The sequence below is a fragment of the Aspergillus foveolatus genome (assembly GCF_047715535.1).
Source record: "Aspergillus foveolatus strain CBS 279.81 unplaced genomic scaffold BDW70scaffold_92, whole genome shotgun sequence".
NCBI lineage: Eukaryota > Fungi > Ascomycota > Eurotiomycetes > Eurotiales > Aspergillaceae > Aspergillus > Aspergillus foveolatus.
The window spans coordinates 1-16,281 of NW_027396156.1; the positions used below are offsets into that span (position 1 = coordinate 1).

Sequence of the window (16,281 nt, forward strand, 5' to 3'; positions counted from 1 at the left end):
TGTTGTCTGTTGGGAGCATGCATAATGGAGGGAGAGGCAGCTCTATTATAGCGCGCTCTGGCAGGGGGCTGAGGAGGAGCTGTAGGATCCTTTTAAGCCTGGTTTTGGGCCTGCCTGCGGTAGTCTCTGCGGCTATTTGGGCAATTGGCGCCAGAGACAATAGGGGTTGGGCGGCTCGCGGTCGCCTGTGGCAAAGCCTTAACAAGTCCGGTCGATTCCAGTACCATCTTCTACCTGGTATTCTTGCCCAGGTAGTGATTTTACCCGCCCCTATTGGCAGAACCCCGGCCCAAAAAGTTCTGCTGCTGCAAACATCTCTGGAGTTCGCACCTTAAGCCAGCCGCACGGGCAATAGTACTATCTGCGATACCGCACCAGGATGCTCCTGGGGACCTGAGTACGAGTCAGGCATAATACTCTCCCTCTCTAGGCTAACCGACATGCGCATCCGTCCTCCCGAGCCACTATAGGGTCTCCGCAGGCCCGTCTAGTAGGATATGTTGGCGATACCACGTTCCTGCGGCCCAAGTACGAGTTGGAGGCATCTGTTGAAATGCCGGCGATACCACGCAGCCACGGTCCAGGTACGAACTGGAAACACACCTTTCTAGTACCCTCTGGTCACCACTATAATGCTACGGCCCGCTACCTCAAAGAGATAGTTTCCCGTTACTGCTAGTGGTCTCCCTCTAGCAGGATGCATTTGCGCAGCCAGAAGAATAGCCTACCCATCAGCTTACCCAGAGCAACAGAACAAACAATTGCATAGGCGTTTATGGGCGAGAGAAACAAGTGTCTAACTAAGCGACTTGCCAGATAGCGCTAACGACCAGCCCATTTGCAAGATTTGAATACGGTCGCTATATAGTTGTACCTTCACTAGCAGGGATTGTCGGTTGTCTTGAGCATGTTTTATATACAAAGCTCTCGGCTGCATAACCAGCAGCCAACAGCCAAGCTCTGGGTTTGGTTTGCGGCAACGACAGAAGCCCTCAGACAGTGCCGCGAGCAGGACCAGATTGTCGAGGATGCATCCGACAGGGTCCATATAATTGTCTTTATTCGCCTTGACGCTTTTTCTTCTGGCATTTTTAGACTCTCTCGGTGAAGGGCGTCTGATCCCGTCAGCGTGGAGTCCCCGACGCCGACAACTCTGTGATTGAGATGCAAGTAATAGGCGCCGTTCTCCTAGATTTGTTCTAGATGCCTGCTACTACTTGCTATGATCTACCCTTCAGATGTATGAACGGGGTTTATATCCTATTATTATGTTGTCTGCCCCGCCATTTTCCGCCCGACCAACGGGATTTTATTAGACGGGTTTATTTCGTCATCTCACATACAGGGTCTGACCTGTCATACACTCGTTTGAGTCTTTCATACGATGCTAGTCATGTATACGCAAATAAATATGCTTGTCGTATGCGCCCTCGGACCATTCCCGTGTCGTTTTCGGTTAGTGCCAGCCCACCATGCGATCCTGTCCGTATAAATCCACTATACCTACTTCTCCGAAGTCTCGATCAGTCAACCTCCACATCCCCTCCAAAATGACCAATTTCAAAGCCAGAGATGTCTTAGAATCAGTGCAAGTCACTGGCACAACCTTTGCTCTCAACGGTACCACACTCTCCTACCGGTTCCACGTCGATGAGCCCTCCGCCGACTTGCGGTCCGACCATTTCGGCGGCTCAATTACCGGCCCTATCCCCGTCGATCCTGAGCCCATCGTTGATGGGTGGACGGGGATGCCAGACCGCGTACGGCGCGAGTTCCCTGATCAAGGCCGGGGAGACTTTCGGGTTCCTGCGTTTAGGATCCGGCAGGCTGAAGGGCATACCGTCTCGGCGTTTCGGTATCGGGAGCATGAAATCGTTCAAGGAAAGGAAGTCCCTACGTCTGGACTGCCAGGGGTCTTTGGGGGTGCTGATGATGCGACCACGCTCATTGTACGGTTGCTCGATCCATATAGCGACCTAGCCGCGGAGTTGAAGTATACGGTGTTTCCGAAGTATGATGCCATAATACGCAGTGCGAGTATCACGAATAAGAGCAATAGTGATGTTACGATTGAGTCGCTTGCAAGTCTCAGTGTTGATTTCCCTTTTGACGAATTCGAGATGATCGGGCTACGAGGCGACTGGGCGAGAGAGGCTCATCGTCTGCGGCGCAAGGTGGACTACGGGGTGCAGAGGTAAGTATATCATTTGCACACTTTTTTTTGTATTTTTTTTCTGCGACAACGCTGACCTTTACCACTGCAGTTTTGGCAGCACCACCGGCTTCTCCTCACATCTGCATAATCCATTCGTCGCTCTTGTGCACCCGTCCACCACCGAATCACAAGGTGAAGCATGGGGGTTCTCGCTCATCTACAGCGGATCCTTCACCATCAATGTCGAGAAAGCCTCGCAGGGGCTGACGCGCGTCTCCATCGGACCGAACCAGCTGTCCTGGACTCTCAAGCCTGGCGAGAAATTTGACTCGCCCGAGTGTGCTGCCGTCTACTCCAGCAGTGGGATTGGAGGGATGTCCCGCTCCCTCCATGGACTGTACCGGAAACACCTGATGAAGAGCAATTTCGCGACTGAAGACCGCCCCGTCCTTTTGAATAGCTGGGAGGGGCTATATTTTAATATCGACCAGGACCGTATGTACCGTCTCGCACAGGAGGCGGCGGCGTTGGGCGTCAAGCTGCTCGTCATGGATGACGGCTGGTTTGGGGACGAGCATCCGCGGACCTCTGATGACGCCGGCTTGGGCGATTGGATCCCCAATCCGGCCAGATTTCCAGATGGGCTGGCGCCGTTAGTGAACAGGATTACTGCGCTGAAGGTCGCGAATTCGCAGAAAAACATGCGCTTTGGGATCTGGGCTGAGCCAGAGATGGTTAACCCTAGATCCACGCTCTACCAGCAACACCCCGACTGGGTTCTTCATGCTGGGAATTATCCACGGACTGAGCAGCGCAACCAGCTTGTGCTTAACCTGGGTCTGCCGGAGGTGCAGGAGTTCATCATCAGCGCAATGTCGGAGATCCTAAACGCCGCTGACATCGCATATGTCAAGTGGGATCACAACCGTGGACTCGCAGAGACACCATCTCCAAGCGCAAATCACGCCTATATGCTAGGGGCCTACCGCGTGTTTGATGTCCTCACCACCCGCTTTCCTAATGTAATCTGGGAGGGCTGCGCATCGGGCGGGGGCCGCTTCGACCCAGGAATCCTGCAGTACTTCCCCCAAGTATGGACATCCGACGACAGCGATGCGGTCGAGCGGATCTTCATCCAGTTCGGCACCTCTCTTGCATATCCGGCCAGCACAATGGGGGGGCATATATCGTCCGTGCCAAATCATCAGACCGGCCGCACCACTCCCCTGGCCTTCCGCGCTCACGTCGCCATGATGTGCGGCTCCTTCGGCCTAGAACTCGACCCAGCCCACCTGACCGAGTCCGAGAGAAGAGACATTCCCGGCTTGATAGCCCTAGCGGAAAAGATCAGCCCGATTGTGGTTAAGGGCGACCTGTGGCGGTTAGCTTTACCGGAGGATTCGAACTGGCCAGCGGCGCTGTTCCTTTCCGAGAACCGGGCACAGGGTGTCCTGTTCTTCTTCCAACTGGCGCCAATGGTCAACCATGCCTTACCACGGGTGAGATTGCAGGGTTTAGAGGACGGGGCGCTGTATCGGGTTGATGGAGAGGGGCCGTATTCCGGGTCGATGCTGATGAATCTGGGGTTGCAGTATTCATTCAGGGGGGATTATGGTAGTAGAGTTGCCTTCATAGAGAGAGAGTAATTGGAGCCCGTGTACTTGTCTAGGGCAACTCTAATAGTATTCCTGTGAGGGGGTGGCTGAAACACGCCGCAAAAATTGGCGAGCCAGGGATGACATCGAGCCGCCTTAGATATGGCTGTAGATCAATACAGTAGACCAATCACTTCGGCCTCTCCACTGCTGTTTTTCTGCGACAGACGCACTAGCAGTAGACCCTTGAAGAAACGGCTGGGTCGAATTGCCGGAGACCAGGTCAGGAAATTTCCGGTCCCCCGCTGCGATTCACGGCCGTTTAAACTTGGCGGACGGGGCTAGCGTTAGCATTTGACTGATCGTTGTTTCAGGGCATTTGACTGGTCGAGACACAGCAGAGGCGCTTTTGACGTGCGATCACTGCAAGGCCGTTAGCCTCCCACATGCTCGCTATTTCCTGAGACGACGTATAACCAGATCAGGGTCCCCCTTTCTCAAAGCTGAAGGAAGCCACCCTCCAAGACAGTGCATTTTGTCTTGGCCTTCGAGAAATGACCAGGATGTGGATGTTTCCGTTGTACCTGCTGGCCTTCATCTCGTCATCGGCGGTTACGTTGGCGGACGGGGCATGCGACGCACTTGTCCGGTTGCCCGAATGCGCTGTATGATTTTTCATGGAGTCTTTATTATGCCGTGGTCCTTGGTTTTAGGCTGATTATGGACAGAAAAGTTGTCTTTCGACGTCATTCGACAACTGCACCGACGTAGAGAACGCAGTCTGCACAGCCCTGTATGGCAGCATAAACTCCTGCTTCGAGAACCACTGCGAACTACGCGAGTACCTCTGTAATGCTCCACTCACGTTTCTCATCCGCTCTTCCCTTCTATACTGACGAGAATCTGCAAGCCAGACGCAATGGGTGTGACAAGTACGGTTTGCGAAATCCCCCCGCGAAACCGCAAATCCACCCAGCTGGCCGTCGGATGGATTTTCATTATTTTAACAACTTCAGCCCTGGGTCTCAGACTCATGGCACGACCGCCGCTGTCTGCTTCATTTGGTATTGATGATGGGATTGGAATTGGTACATATGTGCGGTTTGCTCTCGGCGCGACAACATGGGACCTAGATTGTATCTGACCGGTATAGTGCACGGCATTGGTGGATATGATCCTTATGATTCATGGTATGTCTTCGTATAGATGTCTGTCCAGCAGCCTATCTGACCAAGACAATCAGGAGCAAACTTAGGCTGGGGAACAGACATGTGGGCGCTCCAGGCCGACCAAATCATCCTGCAGATGAAGGTAGATGCCAACCTCCAACCCCTCGTATCCTCTTCTCTAACAGTAGTACCCTTTGCCAGCTCTTCTACGCCGGCATCATAGCCTTCTACCTCTCTGTCTCCCTCGCAAAGCTCTCCATCCTCTTCTTCTACCTTCGCATCTTCACGACAGACTCATTCAAGCGCATCGCATACACAATGATCTTCTTGTGCTCTGCTTATGGAGTCGGGTCCGTGGTGGCTAGTGTACTCGACTGCATGCCGCCATCGTATTTCTGGACTCGGTTTGATGGCGTTTCGACCGGGTACTGTGTCAGTCAGACAGCCTTCAAGGTCATACCTCCTGTCAATATCGCACTCGATGTGGTGGTTATGGTTCTGCCGTTGCCATTGCTGGCGAGACTGAATTTGCCCCTGCAGAAGAAGGTCAGGGTGCTAAGTATGTTCTCGATGGGCGTGCTGTGAGTTTTGTTCTCCCCCTATTGTTCAAAGGCTTATGAATGTAGGATTATCGTTGCAGATATCCTCCGCATCACACACCTCTTTCACTCTATCACGACGTACAATATCACCTGTATGTCCTTCTCATCCATAACGTAATGCAGAAGTCACTAAAGCATAATTCTACATTGCAGACAACGGCGGCGAGCTCTCCTACTTTGGTGTCATTGAGTCCGGCGTGGGCGTCATCTGCATCTGCATGCCAGCTATCGCAGCGCTCTTGAAGAGGATTCTACCGCAGTGCTTTGGCTCGTTGGCAAAACGGTCGTATCCATATCGAACCATTAACAGTCGCAGCAATACTGAGCCTGGCACGTCGCGCTCGCGCTCGCAGCGGGGCGCAATCCAGCCGAGTGCATATGCACATACGAACCCCAATAATCTGGTTTCCTTCTCAGCCATGGCCTGGGGCGCCAGGAAAGATGAGGGAGATGGAGATGGAAATGCGAGTGATATACACCTGACGCTGTTACCGGCCTCTGAAGTTGCAGATGAGAGGATACAGAAGCCGCAAAAGGCTTTGACTTCTAAATAACTTGCTACAATCCATATTCCAAGCATTCATAATCTGTATTTTCAGTAGTAAAACTCCCTAACCAGCACATCTTCAACCGCCTCCTCATCACGATCAGCGTCAACTGCTATCGGTGGCCTCTGAGGTACAAGCAGCGTCTGCGGACTCTTGACCTTGATATGCGTGGTAACCCACGCTTTCTGCCTCTGAATATGCTGTGTTGCAAATGAAACAGCATCCACAAACTCCTGGTCCCAGAGCGCCTGGCTCGCAGGCGATAATGCCGTCAAGTGCCCGTCGATATACGTCAGGAACATCTCGAGCGATTGGAGGACAATCAGTGTCTCGTAAGAGTTATCCTTGTCGTCTTCCATCGGGAACAGAGCCTTCCGAAGCCGCTCGCAGACCCCCCGTCCGTAGATGCGGCTCTCGTGGTACCGTTGCACAATGGGTTCAAGCTTGGTTATGATGTCTGCTGCGATCCGGCGCATGACTCCTAGTCCGGCCTGGATCTCGAGGTCGTGGACAAGCTGGGGAATGAGCTTGTCGTAGATCTGGCGGAGCGTCTCGAGGGACTCGTGCGTTGCGCCGAGCCACATCTCCAGCCAGCGGACGCGGCTCTCTTGCCCGTCCTTGCGGGTTTCCGTGGCGTTGGCCTTGTTAGATTCAACGTTCTGGATAGCTTCGCTGTGTCTCTCACGCGAGATGGGTGGCTCGTTCTCTTTCTGCACGCATTTCTCGATCCGTACTGCGCCGGACTTGAACATGGGTTGCTTGGAGACCGGATCCCATTGTTCTAAGCGTACACTGTCAATGGGAGTCTGGTGGTATAAGGTACGAGTGAATGTGAGACCTACCGATGGTGAGTTCATTTGCTGCTCTGGCCCTATGATCCTTCGAATCCCAATACCCGAAATGAAAGGGAATGAAGACGTGGCCCTTGCTGATCCCCTCGATCTTTACAGGCAGCTCAACCTGGCCCCTCCTTGATTTGACAATCACCATCTCCCCATTCGTGACGCCGATCTCATCTGCATCAGCCTGGCAGATGACGAGGCAGGCATCCTTGTCGGCATTCTGCAGCCTCTTGCTGCGACCCGTCTTCGTCCGCGTGTGGAAATGGAATACGTTCCGGCCTGTCGAGAGGTGAAAAGGAAAATCCTCGTCTGGCAATTCCCACGGTTTCCGGTAATGAGCTGCCTTTAATATCGCGCGTCCAGCGGGATTCATCGCCTCGTATTGTCCCTTCGTCAGTGGCGTCCCGGTCTCCAGATCGTGGCCGTAGCTCTCACAGTAGTCAGTGTCCGTGAAGAACTTGCCATCGTCGAACAGCCTCTCCTTGCCATACGGATACTCCTTTGTGCATGGCCACTGGATCCCAGACCCGCCGGACAGCTTCTCATACGTGAGGTCGCTGCAGTCAAGGGGACGCCCGTAGGACATCTTCTTCCATTCTTCAAACACCTCCTCGGGATGCGTGAACGGGATCAACGGCCCCCCGTCCTTATTCCTAAAGTCCATCCTTCGAGCAAAATCGAGGAAGATGTCGAGATCGGCTTTAGCTTCGCCTGGCGGGTCGACAGCCTTGCGGCTCAGGTGCATCGTGCGATCGACGTTGGTGAAGCAGCCGGTCTTCTCGGCCCATTGGGCGGCCGGGAGGACGACGTCTGCGATCGCTGCCGTCTCTGTGAGGAAGAGATCCTGCACGACGACAAACAGGTCGGGTTTCGTGAGCAGCTGGCGCACGCGGTAGAGGTGCGGCAGGCTGACGAGCGGGTTGGTGCCTGACACCCAGAACATCTCGATGGAGCCGCTTTCGATGTAGTTGAGCATGTTCATAATATGCGTCGGCTCACTCCAGTGCGGTACTTGCTCGTAGTTGATGTTCCAGACTCTTGCGATATCCCTTATGTGGTTCGGGTTCTGGTGGTTGCGAAAGCCTGGGAACTCGCCGTCGCAGCCGGTTTCGCGGTTGTTCTGCGCTGTGGGCTGCCCGTTCATTTGCAGGATTCCGCTTCCGGGCTTGCCGATGTGCCCAAGCAAGAGGTTGATGTTGTTGATCTGGCACGCCGCCGCGGTGGCTTGGTTGGACTGGTAGACGCCCTGAAGGGCCGTGGAGAGCAGACTGCCGGATAGTGCCAGTGCCTCTGCAGTCTCGTGAAGCTGGGCTACCGGCACGCCGGTAATCCTTTCCACGTATTCAGGAGTATACTTTTCGACGACCTTCTTGAGCTCTTCTAGCCCGCAGACATGCGAAGCCACATACTGGTCGTTGACCCAGCCGTTCTTGATGATCAGGTGCTGTAGTCCGTTCAAGAGCGCCACGTTCGTCCCGAGTCTAGGCCTGACGTGAATAGTCGCCTTCTTAGCTGTGTCTGACGTTCGAGGGTCGACGACAATGAGTTTGGGCGGATCGGGCCCTTCCAGCCTGTCCAAAACCCGCGTCCATAGCACCGTCTGCGTGGCGGCCATATTGTGCCCGACCAGGAACAGGCAGTCGGTATAATCGATGTCTGCATAGGACCCCGGCTGGCCGTCGCTGCCAAACGACTCACGCATGCTGGCAGCGGCCGTTGCAGTACATAGCCGAGTATTTCCGTCCCTGTTCATAGGCTTAGCGTCTTGAGATCAATAAGATGGAATTAGGGTCAAGGGTTGCACACATATGCAATGTATTCAGCCCGGCCTTCCCGACCATCGCAAGAACATAATACTCTTCCAGGAGCAACTGTCCACTCGTATAGAAAGCAATGCCATGATTGGTAAGCCGCGACTGGATATCCTTTGCCCGCTCCACGATCAACAACATGGCCTCATCCCAGCTCGCGCGCTCTAGCTTGCCATTGCGCCGTATCAGCGGGTGCGTGAGACGGTCGGGATGGTTGATCGAAATCCAGCTGGCTACGTCTCAGTCCTTGTATGGCTAGTTCAAGTGTTCAGGCCTTAGTACTCACCCATTCAGGCCCTTTGGCCCAAGCCGTCCTTTATTCACCCGGTCGACGGTTCGCCCGCGCACGCCAACGACCTTACCCTCCTTGACTCCAATATCGAGGCCGCAGCCGTTGCTATTTAATCAGCATGGCACTAGGTGGAGGTGAACGGAAAATACCTGCACAGCACGCAAGCGCTCTGGACCCATGTGTCCGGGGTATCGACCAGATGGCTGTCGCAGCGGGTGGGCCACTGGTGCTTGTACGGGGTGCGCTCGCCCCAGATATTCTTGATGGAGTCTCTACTCTCTGTGCACTCGGGCATCTTGACTCAGGCTGAGGCTCTTGACGAGTGGGTTGGGTGCAGTTACAAATCATGAATGGAGGTGTTCGCATGGCCCTTATGACCTCATCATGATGCGCGCGGGGATTCCCAGATATTTTTGAAGCTGCCCAGGCAGGGCCATTCTAAAAAATTGGATTTTGGATACACTGAAAAACGTCAAAAAATATCAAAAAATCAAAAATGGCTCTATCATACGCCGATGCAGTACGTCTAGTCAAGACTGAGGCTCAAAGACACGGTTCGTTACAGAGAGAGCGATGTTCGATCTACAGTGCCTGCGACCGAGTCGCAGCTGAGAGAATCACCAGCCCTATTTCCACCCCCGAGTACGATACCTCCGCCATGGACGGATTCGCTTTGAGTTCTACTGCAACAGAGGCTGCCAGTCCCGAGACGCCAGTCACGTTTGAGGTCATGGCTACCACGACAGCCGGCGACCGGCCGTATCCGGCTGCGGACGGTCTGAGGGATGCGAAGGATGGCATCCCCCCCTGCGTAGAGATCATGACGGGGGCTCCCTTTCCTACTGGCGAGGAGTGGGAGCGATTCGACTGCAGCGTCCCGATTGAGGAGGTAGTCGTGCAGGAGGATCGGTGTCCTCCCTCGCAGCGCCGGTACGTTTCCGTCTGCAAGCCAGTCAGACGGTGGCAGCACAGGCGCTTTGCTGGAGGCGACTTTACCCAGGGTGATCGTATAATCGAGGCCGGCGACTGTATCCAGCCGCAGCATATCATGGCAATGGCCTCGGTGGGTCTCAGGGAGATTCCAGTTCTGCGCAGGCCCCGGATTGCCGTCTTCTCGACCGGATCCGAGTTGCTGTCTGACGGCAGCAAGGCGCACCGGTTCATGATCCACGACGCCAATGGCCCCTACCTCACTTCGATCCTTCGGCAATGGGGGTTTGACGTGGTCTTTCGCGGGGTCCTCCAAGACAATCCAGCAGTCATGGAGGAGTCGATTGTGCGGGCGCTGGATGGGTATGATATGATTGTCACTTCTGGCGCCGTCTCTGCTGGTCGCTGCGACATCATCCCCGGTCTAGTCAAACGTATAGGAGGCCGGACTGTCTTCCACAAGGTCGCCGTCAAGCCTGGCCATCCAATCCTGTTCGCCATGCTCCCGACGCCTCGCGAGACGCGCGAGACGGCATTCTTCGGACTGCCTGGGAACACGGTCGCGGCGGCTGCCTGCCTCCGGTTCTTTGCTCTGCCATATCTCAGGACTCTCCAGCGGCAGAGCCCAGAGGAGCCGCAGGCGGCCGCACTGCGGCTCTCCAACGGAGAGGCAGAGCCATGTAACGGGGCGGCAGGCAAAGTCTTGACATTCCGCGAAGGGCCAGACATCTTCCGGCCGGCGATCTCGACGCAATCTGGGCAAGTTTGGATCATCGACGACCACAGTCCCGGCAAGACGAGGCCGTTTCTACAGGCTAACTGCTGGGCGCACATCCCGAGCGGAGTGTCCGAAATGCGGACGGGTAGTCGAGTCGATGTATACCCGCTATAACTCAGCCCTATCAACTGAGGTCCTCTGTAATTGATGCGATCTCTTCGCTCAGCGTCCGGGCCTGCTCGTATTCGGCAGGCGTGTTCATATTGAACAGCCAGTTCTCGTTCCGCGGTCGGATCGTCTTGCCTCTGCTCTTGATGACAACGGACTTTGGACCTAGAATGCCCTTCTTGACGTTCTCTTCCAGCAGCGCCAGAGCAGACGGTGTCCAGATCCCCAGCAGAGGCTCATAGATCCCGTCTGCGTTCTCAAAGCACGTGAGAGCGCCCTCCATCTCCCGACAGAGCTCGCGTACAGCGGCGACCGAGAAGAACGGGTAGTCGCAGGCGACCACGAGCCAGGTGACGCTCCGATCGTGCGCATGCGCCGCGAGCAGGCCGCCGGCCGGGCCCCGGTCTTGCGCCTGGCCATGCTCGTCAAGGTGGTCGTAGACCACCTGCACTCGCACAGAGCGTGCTCGATGGCGCAATTGCAGAGTGTCCGGTCCCAGCCGCTCCACGTTCGGGTTCTCCAGGATCTGCGCCAGCGCGGCCGGGCTGGGAAGAGAGAGAAAGATTGTGTCAGACTCTGGACAGGCCAGATGGAGCCGGATAAGCTGGTGTTCGTAGACGGGGATGTCAGCCAGGCAAAGCAGTTCCTTGCGAGATCCCATGCGCGTAGAACGACCGCCGGCGAGGAGAAGCGGTTGGACCATAATGCATGATTTCAGCAATTATCAGAGCTCTGCATGAAATGGGTGCACTATGTCCAACAGATAAACCACTGCCTGACATCAATATGACGCCATTATATATAACTGCCGGGAATGCACTGATTCCCGGCATCTACTCATCTATTTCATACATGAGCTTCAATCCTTCGGAAGATTTTTCCATAATACCGAACTGTTCTCAATTACAAAATCTGGCACTCTCGGCCTGTAGAGGCCACCTAATTTTCCATGTTTTTTTGTGTTTATCGTGATTGTGCCTGAGTTTCAGAGTGCATCCGTGGACCGATCCTGCAGCGGAGCACTCATAAGGCCCCAGTTTCGCATCATACTGCAATGGGAATACGCACGGCCCCGGATTTTCCTATTCGGGCGAATTCTTGCTGATCTGGCTCCAAAGACGGAGCTATTTTATCTATTTATTTTATTTTATTTTATTTTACTTTTGTTGTGTTTCAGACCGTCGAACCGAGAGAACCATAGCTGAGCCTCTAGCACGGCACCGGGCCTCGCCCTCGGGGTGCACTTCCCAACTGCAAGTGAACGTCAAAAAAGAAACTTCCGGTTAATGATAAAGAGTTCGAGTTACAGAGTCTCGCCCTTGGAGTTTGCATTTGAGTTTGCATTGGTACCACGAAGATCGGGAGCCCGGTCAGCTTCATAAAGTGCTGCTGGTGGAGTGTTTCAACAGTGCACTGCCCACCCACATCCAACCATCGTATGTAGAAGAACATCGCTATGGTCTATCATGCCACGAATGAAGCTGAAGCTATTAAGCCCCTATCCTGCTTTGGTTCTCAAAGAATAGGAGAGAGTTAGGCTCAGTCGGCAATTCTAGGCCCAGAAGTCAGTTGCTTTTGCATGGCACTGCGACGATCTCCTGGTTGAGATCATGACTCGTGGAGCGGTTAGTGCACGGCGAGACTGCCGAACATAGTCAAGCGGGACCAGGCCATCTGGATTCTGACTCGGGAGATGCATCATCCAGATCCTTGTGAACCATCGATCGAGCTCCAGGCTGGGCAGTGGGGGGCGGAGCACGCCCCCCACTGTTCTGCTGCACGAGATGCCATGGCTGCTGGAAGACTCTGCTCGCCTGCCCCTAGACTGGGGACTCTCTTCCCATATCCATTGCAGGCTTGCCAGTCCTTGCTCCGTGACATGAAACAGATGCCCACGATCGTCGCGGTCCTCTTAAACGGGCTCCCTGCTGATCAGAGAGCACCTGAGTATAAGGTCGTCCGTCCTGCCCTCTGGTCCCCCAGCTACTCTGGTTTCCCCCGCCCGCCCGGTCAAGATGTACGAGACGCTGCCCCTGGTTGGGCACAGTCTGGCAATCTTCGTAGTGGCGGCGGTGATGGTTGGTCTCTCCATCGTCGCCGTCTTCCTGCGCTGCTTTGTCCGGGTCTACCTCGTACGCGCATTCGGCTGGGACGATGCGTTGATGTTGACGGCGCTGGTATGTTGGTTTGCAGGTATAGAAGCAGGGCTGACTGACCGAAGTAGGCGCTATTTATCGCATTGTGCGCTCTGTGCATGCTCGCGCCTGCTGCAGGCGTGGGCCATAAGGTCTCCGAATTCACGAGTCTGGATCAGCTGCAGAGGGCGTTGAAGGTATGTAACCCTCATAGTTCTCTCGGTCGACGAACACTCGACGATAGTGGTGGAGATAGTGGGCTAAACGCTCTTTGTCTTGTCGTATAGTTATGGTGGCTGGGCCAGATGCTCTATCTGTGGGCATCCGCCGTTGCGAAGATCGCCATCGCCCTGGCCCTCCTCCGACTCGCCGTTCGTCGTCTGCATCGATTCATCCTCTGGGTAGTCTGTGCTGTCGTCGTTGTCATCGGGCTGGTGTTCTGGCTCGTCCTGTTGTTTGACTGCTGGCCAGTCCAGTATTTTTGGGAACAGACCGATATCCTCAAGCAGGGCAAATGCATATCCACAGAAATCCTGCTCATTATTGCGTACTGCTACAGCTCGCTGACGATCGTCTGCGACATTACGCTCGGCATTCTGCCGGCGTGTCTGATCTGGAGTCTGCAGATGAGCCGGCGGACAAAGCTTGCATTGGTGGGAGTTCTCAGCTTGGGCGCAATGTACGTTGAATGCATGGCAATTTTTCATCCAGGGGCTAACGTGAACAAGCGCGAGTGTCGCCGTCGTCATCAGATTGCCCTACCTCGAAAACTACTCAGATCCAGATTTCCTCTGTGAGTGCTCCTCTGCGGTCCTTGCTGCCCGCGACTGACCCTCCAGACTCGACCTACCAGATCGCCATCTGGTCGGTCGTCGAGACCGGTCTCGCTATCATCGCCGGCAGCCTCATCACCCTTCGTCCCTTATTCCGCTGGTTCCTCGACGGAGGCTCCTCGTACAAAGGCCAGGGCACGCCCGGCCGGAAGACAACCAAGAAGTACGCCCTGTCGACGTTGACTGCGAACGCCTCGATGCCAGGCATCGAAGACCCGAAATACTGGCGACCCGATCTCGGGGAGGATTCACACACAGTAGTGACCTCAATCACGGCGCCGCTGGGGCAGAGCATGGACGATAATAGCACGGTTGCTTTGAGCCCTATACTGCCGCCGCCGAGGAAGGGCTCGGTCAGCGTGTACCAGACGTTCGCCGTGTCCAAAGACCCGTCAACTCCGGCTGCGTCGAACTTTGGATTCCAAGGCCAGTACAGTCTGGCCCCGGTTCCAGCATTAAATCAATCACCGACTCCATCACCGATCCCATCACCGATTCCAGCACCGGCGCCAGCACAGACACCGCAGTTTAATAATGGACGGCGGAATAATGGGGGTTATAGTGCGGGCTATGCGGGCTACACGTACGAGTTCTGACGTCAGCATGATGCTATCCAGGCCTGTGTATATATGATCCTGCTTTTCCCTTCTCATAACCAGGATAACATGTTAGGTTATAGAGTACATTCATTATGCCTTCTCATAGCTCTACCACGCACCGCTATCACCGGTATGCCGATCTCTCTTCTATACCAAAACCAAAGTAACTGACAAGGCGTAGAGTGGGCCATTGGATGCCCCCCGGCTATGACGATCACCACAAGTGGCTTGGCGGCGTTATTGCCCACGTCGACAGTAAACAGGACAAGGAATTACATCCAGTTCTCAAGGAGTTTCAGCATCTGATTGAAACAAACACCCGCGTCTACATGCTCATCTCCGCCATGTTCGCCGAGGTCCCCAAGAACCGCCACTACTGCAAGGACCCGACAGGCTGCTCGCAGATCCGGGACTATCATCACATGCTGCAAGTCCTGAATCACCTTATCACGACGGCGCCCTCGTGGAATGACTTCTCTCTTAAAGTCGGCCTTGTCGGGCTACCGATCAATGCGGTCCTTGACTGGTCGATGGGCACGCCGAGCGGGTACGCGGCCTATCTTGACCCTGACATCAACGCAATGTTGAAGAAGGTCTTGAACGCTTGGGGCGAGTACCTGTCCTCAGAGGACTCGGCCAAGGCCCTCGGGGATGACGAGTACGGGTGGTTTGGTGAGACGGGCAAGAGCAATCTTATGCACGTCGCCAACCTCCCTCTTGGAACAGACCACGAGTTTGACAAGCTGTTCGTTTGCGATCCGTCCGCCAAATACCACGGGTACAAGTCCTGGGACGACTTTTTCACTCGTACCTTTCGGCCCGGAGTTCGGCCTGTCGCGTCGCCTGACGACGACACGGTCATCGCCAACGCCTGCGAGTCCCAGCCGTACAAGGTCGCCCGGGGAGTCAAGGCAAGGGATACGTTCTGGATCAAAGGCCAGCCGTATTCGGTCGCTGATATGCTCTCGCACGACCCTGTCACTCCGCAGTTTGAAGGGGGCACTGTTTATCAAGCGTTTTTGAGCGCACTCAGCTATCACCGGTGGCATGCACCCGTCAGCGGCAAGATCGTCAGAGCGTATGTGGTCGATGGGACCTACTACTCTGAGCCGCTGTTCGAGGGACTATGGGACGAAGAAGAGAACAAGCCAAAGGAGCAGGGAATCGATCCGGGCGGCGAAGTCACGACGCAGGAATACCTCACTTGTGTCGCAACACGGGCCATTATCCTGATCGAATGCGATAACCCGGCAATCGGGCTCATGGCGTTCCTTGGGGTTGGCATGTGCGAAGTCTCGACATGCGATATCACGGTCAAGGAAGGCGAGCACGTTAGAAAGGGCGATCAGCTGGGGATGTTTCATTTCGGGGGGTCGACGCACTGTCTTCTTTTCAGGAAGGGCGTCGATGTTCAGGGTCTGCCGTCGCCGGATCTGGGGAGGAATGTTGCTGTTAATAGCCAGCTGGGAGTCGTGAAGCCTTAGTGATTGCATATATTGTTGTCTGCAGTAGAGTGAGCGAATACAAAATAGACTGTTTTATTTGGGAAATTCCTTTACTGTATCCTAGTAGCCTGCTTTGCTCTATGATCAGAGCATGACTGCCGTTGCGTACCAGACCGCTGATGATCTGAGTGAATAAAAGTTCAATAAAATCGAAGTGGGCTTGTTGCTGGCAAACCGAATATTTTGGGGGACAGTGAAATGAAGGTGAGGAGCCGGCCCATATCAGAGCTGTCAACCCTTGGCAGAAGGAATGGCGAGACAGGTGGACGAGGCACGGTAGTTAGCTGAAGGGCCTCGTTGATATGCGAGGAGGTGGCTTTTCATGTACCTGTGGGATTCATAGCAATGCTACTTGCCTGTCAGTCTTATATTCTGGTCC

At 54.8% G+C, this 16,281-nt stretch overlaps 7 protein-coding genes across 7 annotated transcripts; 5 read left to right on the forward strand and 2 right to left on the reverse strand.

Annotated features, from left to right (window-relative positions):
- Positions 1-1,550: 1,550 nt before the first annotated feature.
- BDW70DRAFT_172046 (alpha-galactosidase) lies at positions 1,551-3,801 on the forward strand (the record flags this gene model as incomplete). The annotated part of the gene is made up of 2 exons (XM_073743389.1): positions 1,551-2,194; positions 2,265-3,801. The coding sequence occupies 2 exons, from the start codon at positions 1,551-1,553 to the stop codon at positions 3,799-3,801; spliced, it is 2,181 nt and encodes a 726-aa protein (XP_073591630.1).
- Positions 3,802-4,669: 868 nt separating this feature from the next.
- BDW70DRAFT_153847 (uncharacterized protein) lies at positions 4,670-6,075 on the forward strand (the record flags this gene model as incomplete). The annotated part of the gene is made up of 6 exons (XM_073739722.1): positions 4,670-4,846; positions 4,904-4,940; positions 4,994-5,085; positions 5,121-5,500; positions 5,546-5,613; positions 5,675-6,075. 6 exons carry the CDS (start codon positions 4,670-4,672, stop codon positions 6,073-6,075), a joined length of 1,155 nt encoding a protein of 384 aa, XP_073591631.1.
- Positions 6,076-6,116: 41 nt separating this feature from the next.
- Positions 6,117-9,309, reverse strand: BDW70DRAFT_172047 (molybdopterin oxidoreductase family protein; the record flags this gene model as incomplete). The annotated part of the gene is made up of 5 exons (XM_073743390.1): positions 6,117-6,850; positions 6,912-8,675; positions 8,716-8,951; positions 9,009-9,119; positions 9,164-9,309. 5 exons carry the CDS (start codon positions 9,307-9,309, stop codon positions 6,117-6,119), a joined length of 2,991 nt encoding a protein of 996 aa, XP_073591632.1.
- A 197-nt stretch (positions 9,310-9,506) lies between these two features.
- BDW70DRAFT_172050 (molybdopterin molybdotransferase MoeA) lies at positions 9,507-11,165 on the forward strand. The gene has a single exon (XM_073743391.1). The coding sequence runs from the start codon at positions 9,511-9,513 to the stop codon at positions 10,834-10,836; it is 1,326 nt and encodes a 441-aa protein (XP_073591633.1). The 5' UTR covers positions 9,507-9,510; the 3' UTR covers positions 10,837-11,165.
- Positions 10,296-11,965, reverse strand: BDW70DRAFT_172054 (molybdenum cofactor guanylyltransferase). Its single transcript, XM_073743392.1, has one exon. It carries the CDS (start codon positions 11,531-11,533, stop codon positions 10,847-10,849), a length of 687 nt encoding a protein of 228 aa, XP_073591634.1. The 5' UTR covers positions 11,534-11,965; the 3' UTR covers positions 10,296-10,846.
- An 880-nt stretch (positions 11,966-12,845) lies between these two features.
- BDW70DRAFT_172056 (uncharacterized protein) lies at positions 12,846-14,425 on the forward strand (the record flags this gene model as incomplete). The annotated part of the gene is made up of 5 exons (XM_073743393.1): positions 12,846-13,007; positions 13,055-13,162; positions 13,253-13,644; positions 13,694-13,758; positions 13,805-14,425. 5 exons carry the CDS (start codon positions 12,846-12,848, stop codon positions 14,392-14,394), a joined length of 1,317 nt encoding a protein of 438 aa, XP_073591635.1. The 3' UTR covers positions 14,395-14,425.
- A 63-nt stretch (positions 14,426-14,488) lies between these two features.
- On the forward strand, positions 14,489-15,947 carry BDW70DRAFT_144296 (phosphatidylserine decarboxylase family protein; the record flags this gene model as incomplete). The annotated part of the gene is made up of 2 exons (XM_073738229.1): positions 14,489-14,527; positions 14,579-15,947. Coding segments are annotated over 2 exons (1,342 nt in total), but the record flags the coding sequence as incomplete, so codon positions are not given.
- Between the last annotated feature and the right edge of the window lie 334 nt (positions 15,948-16,281).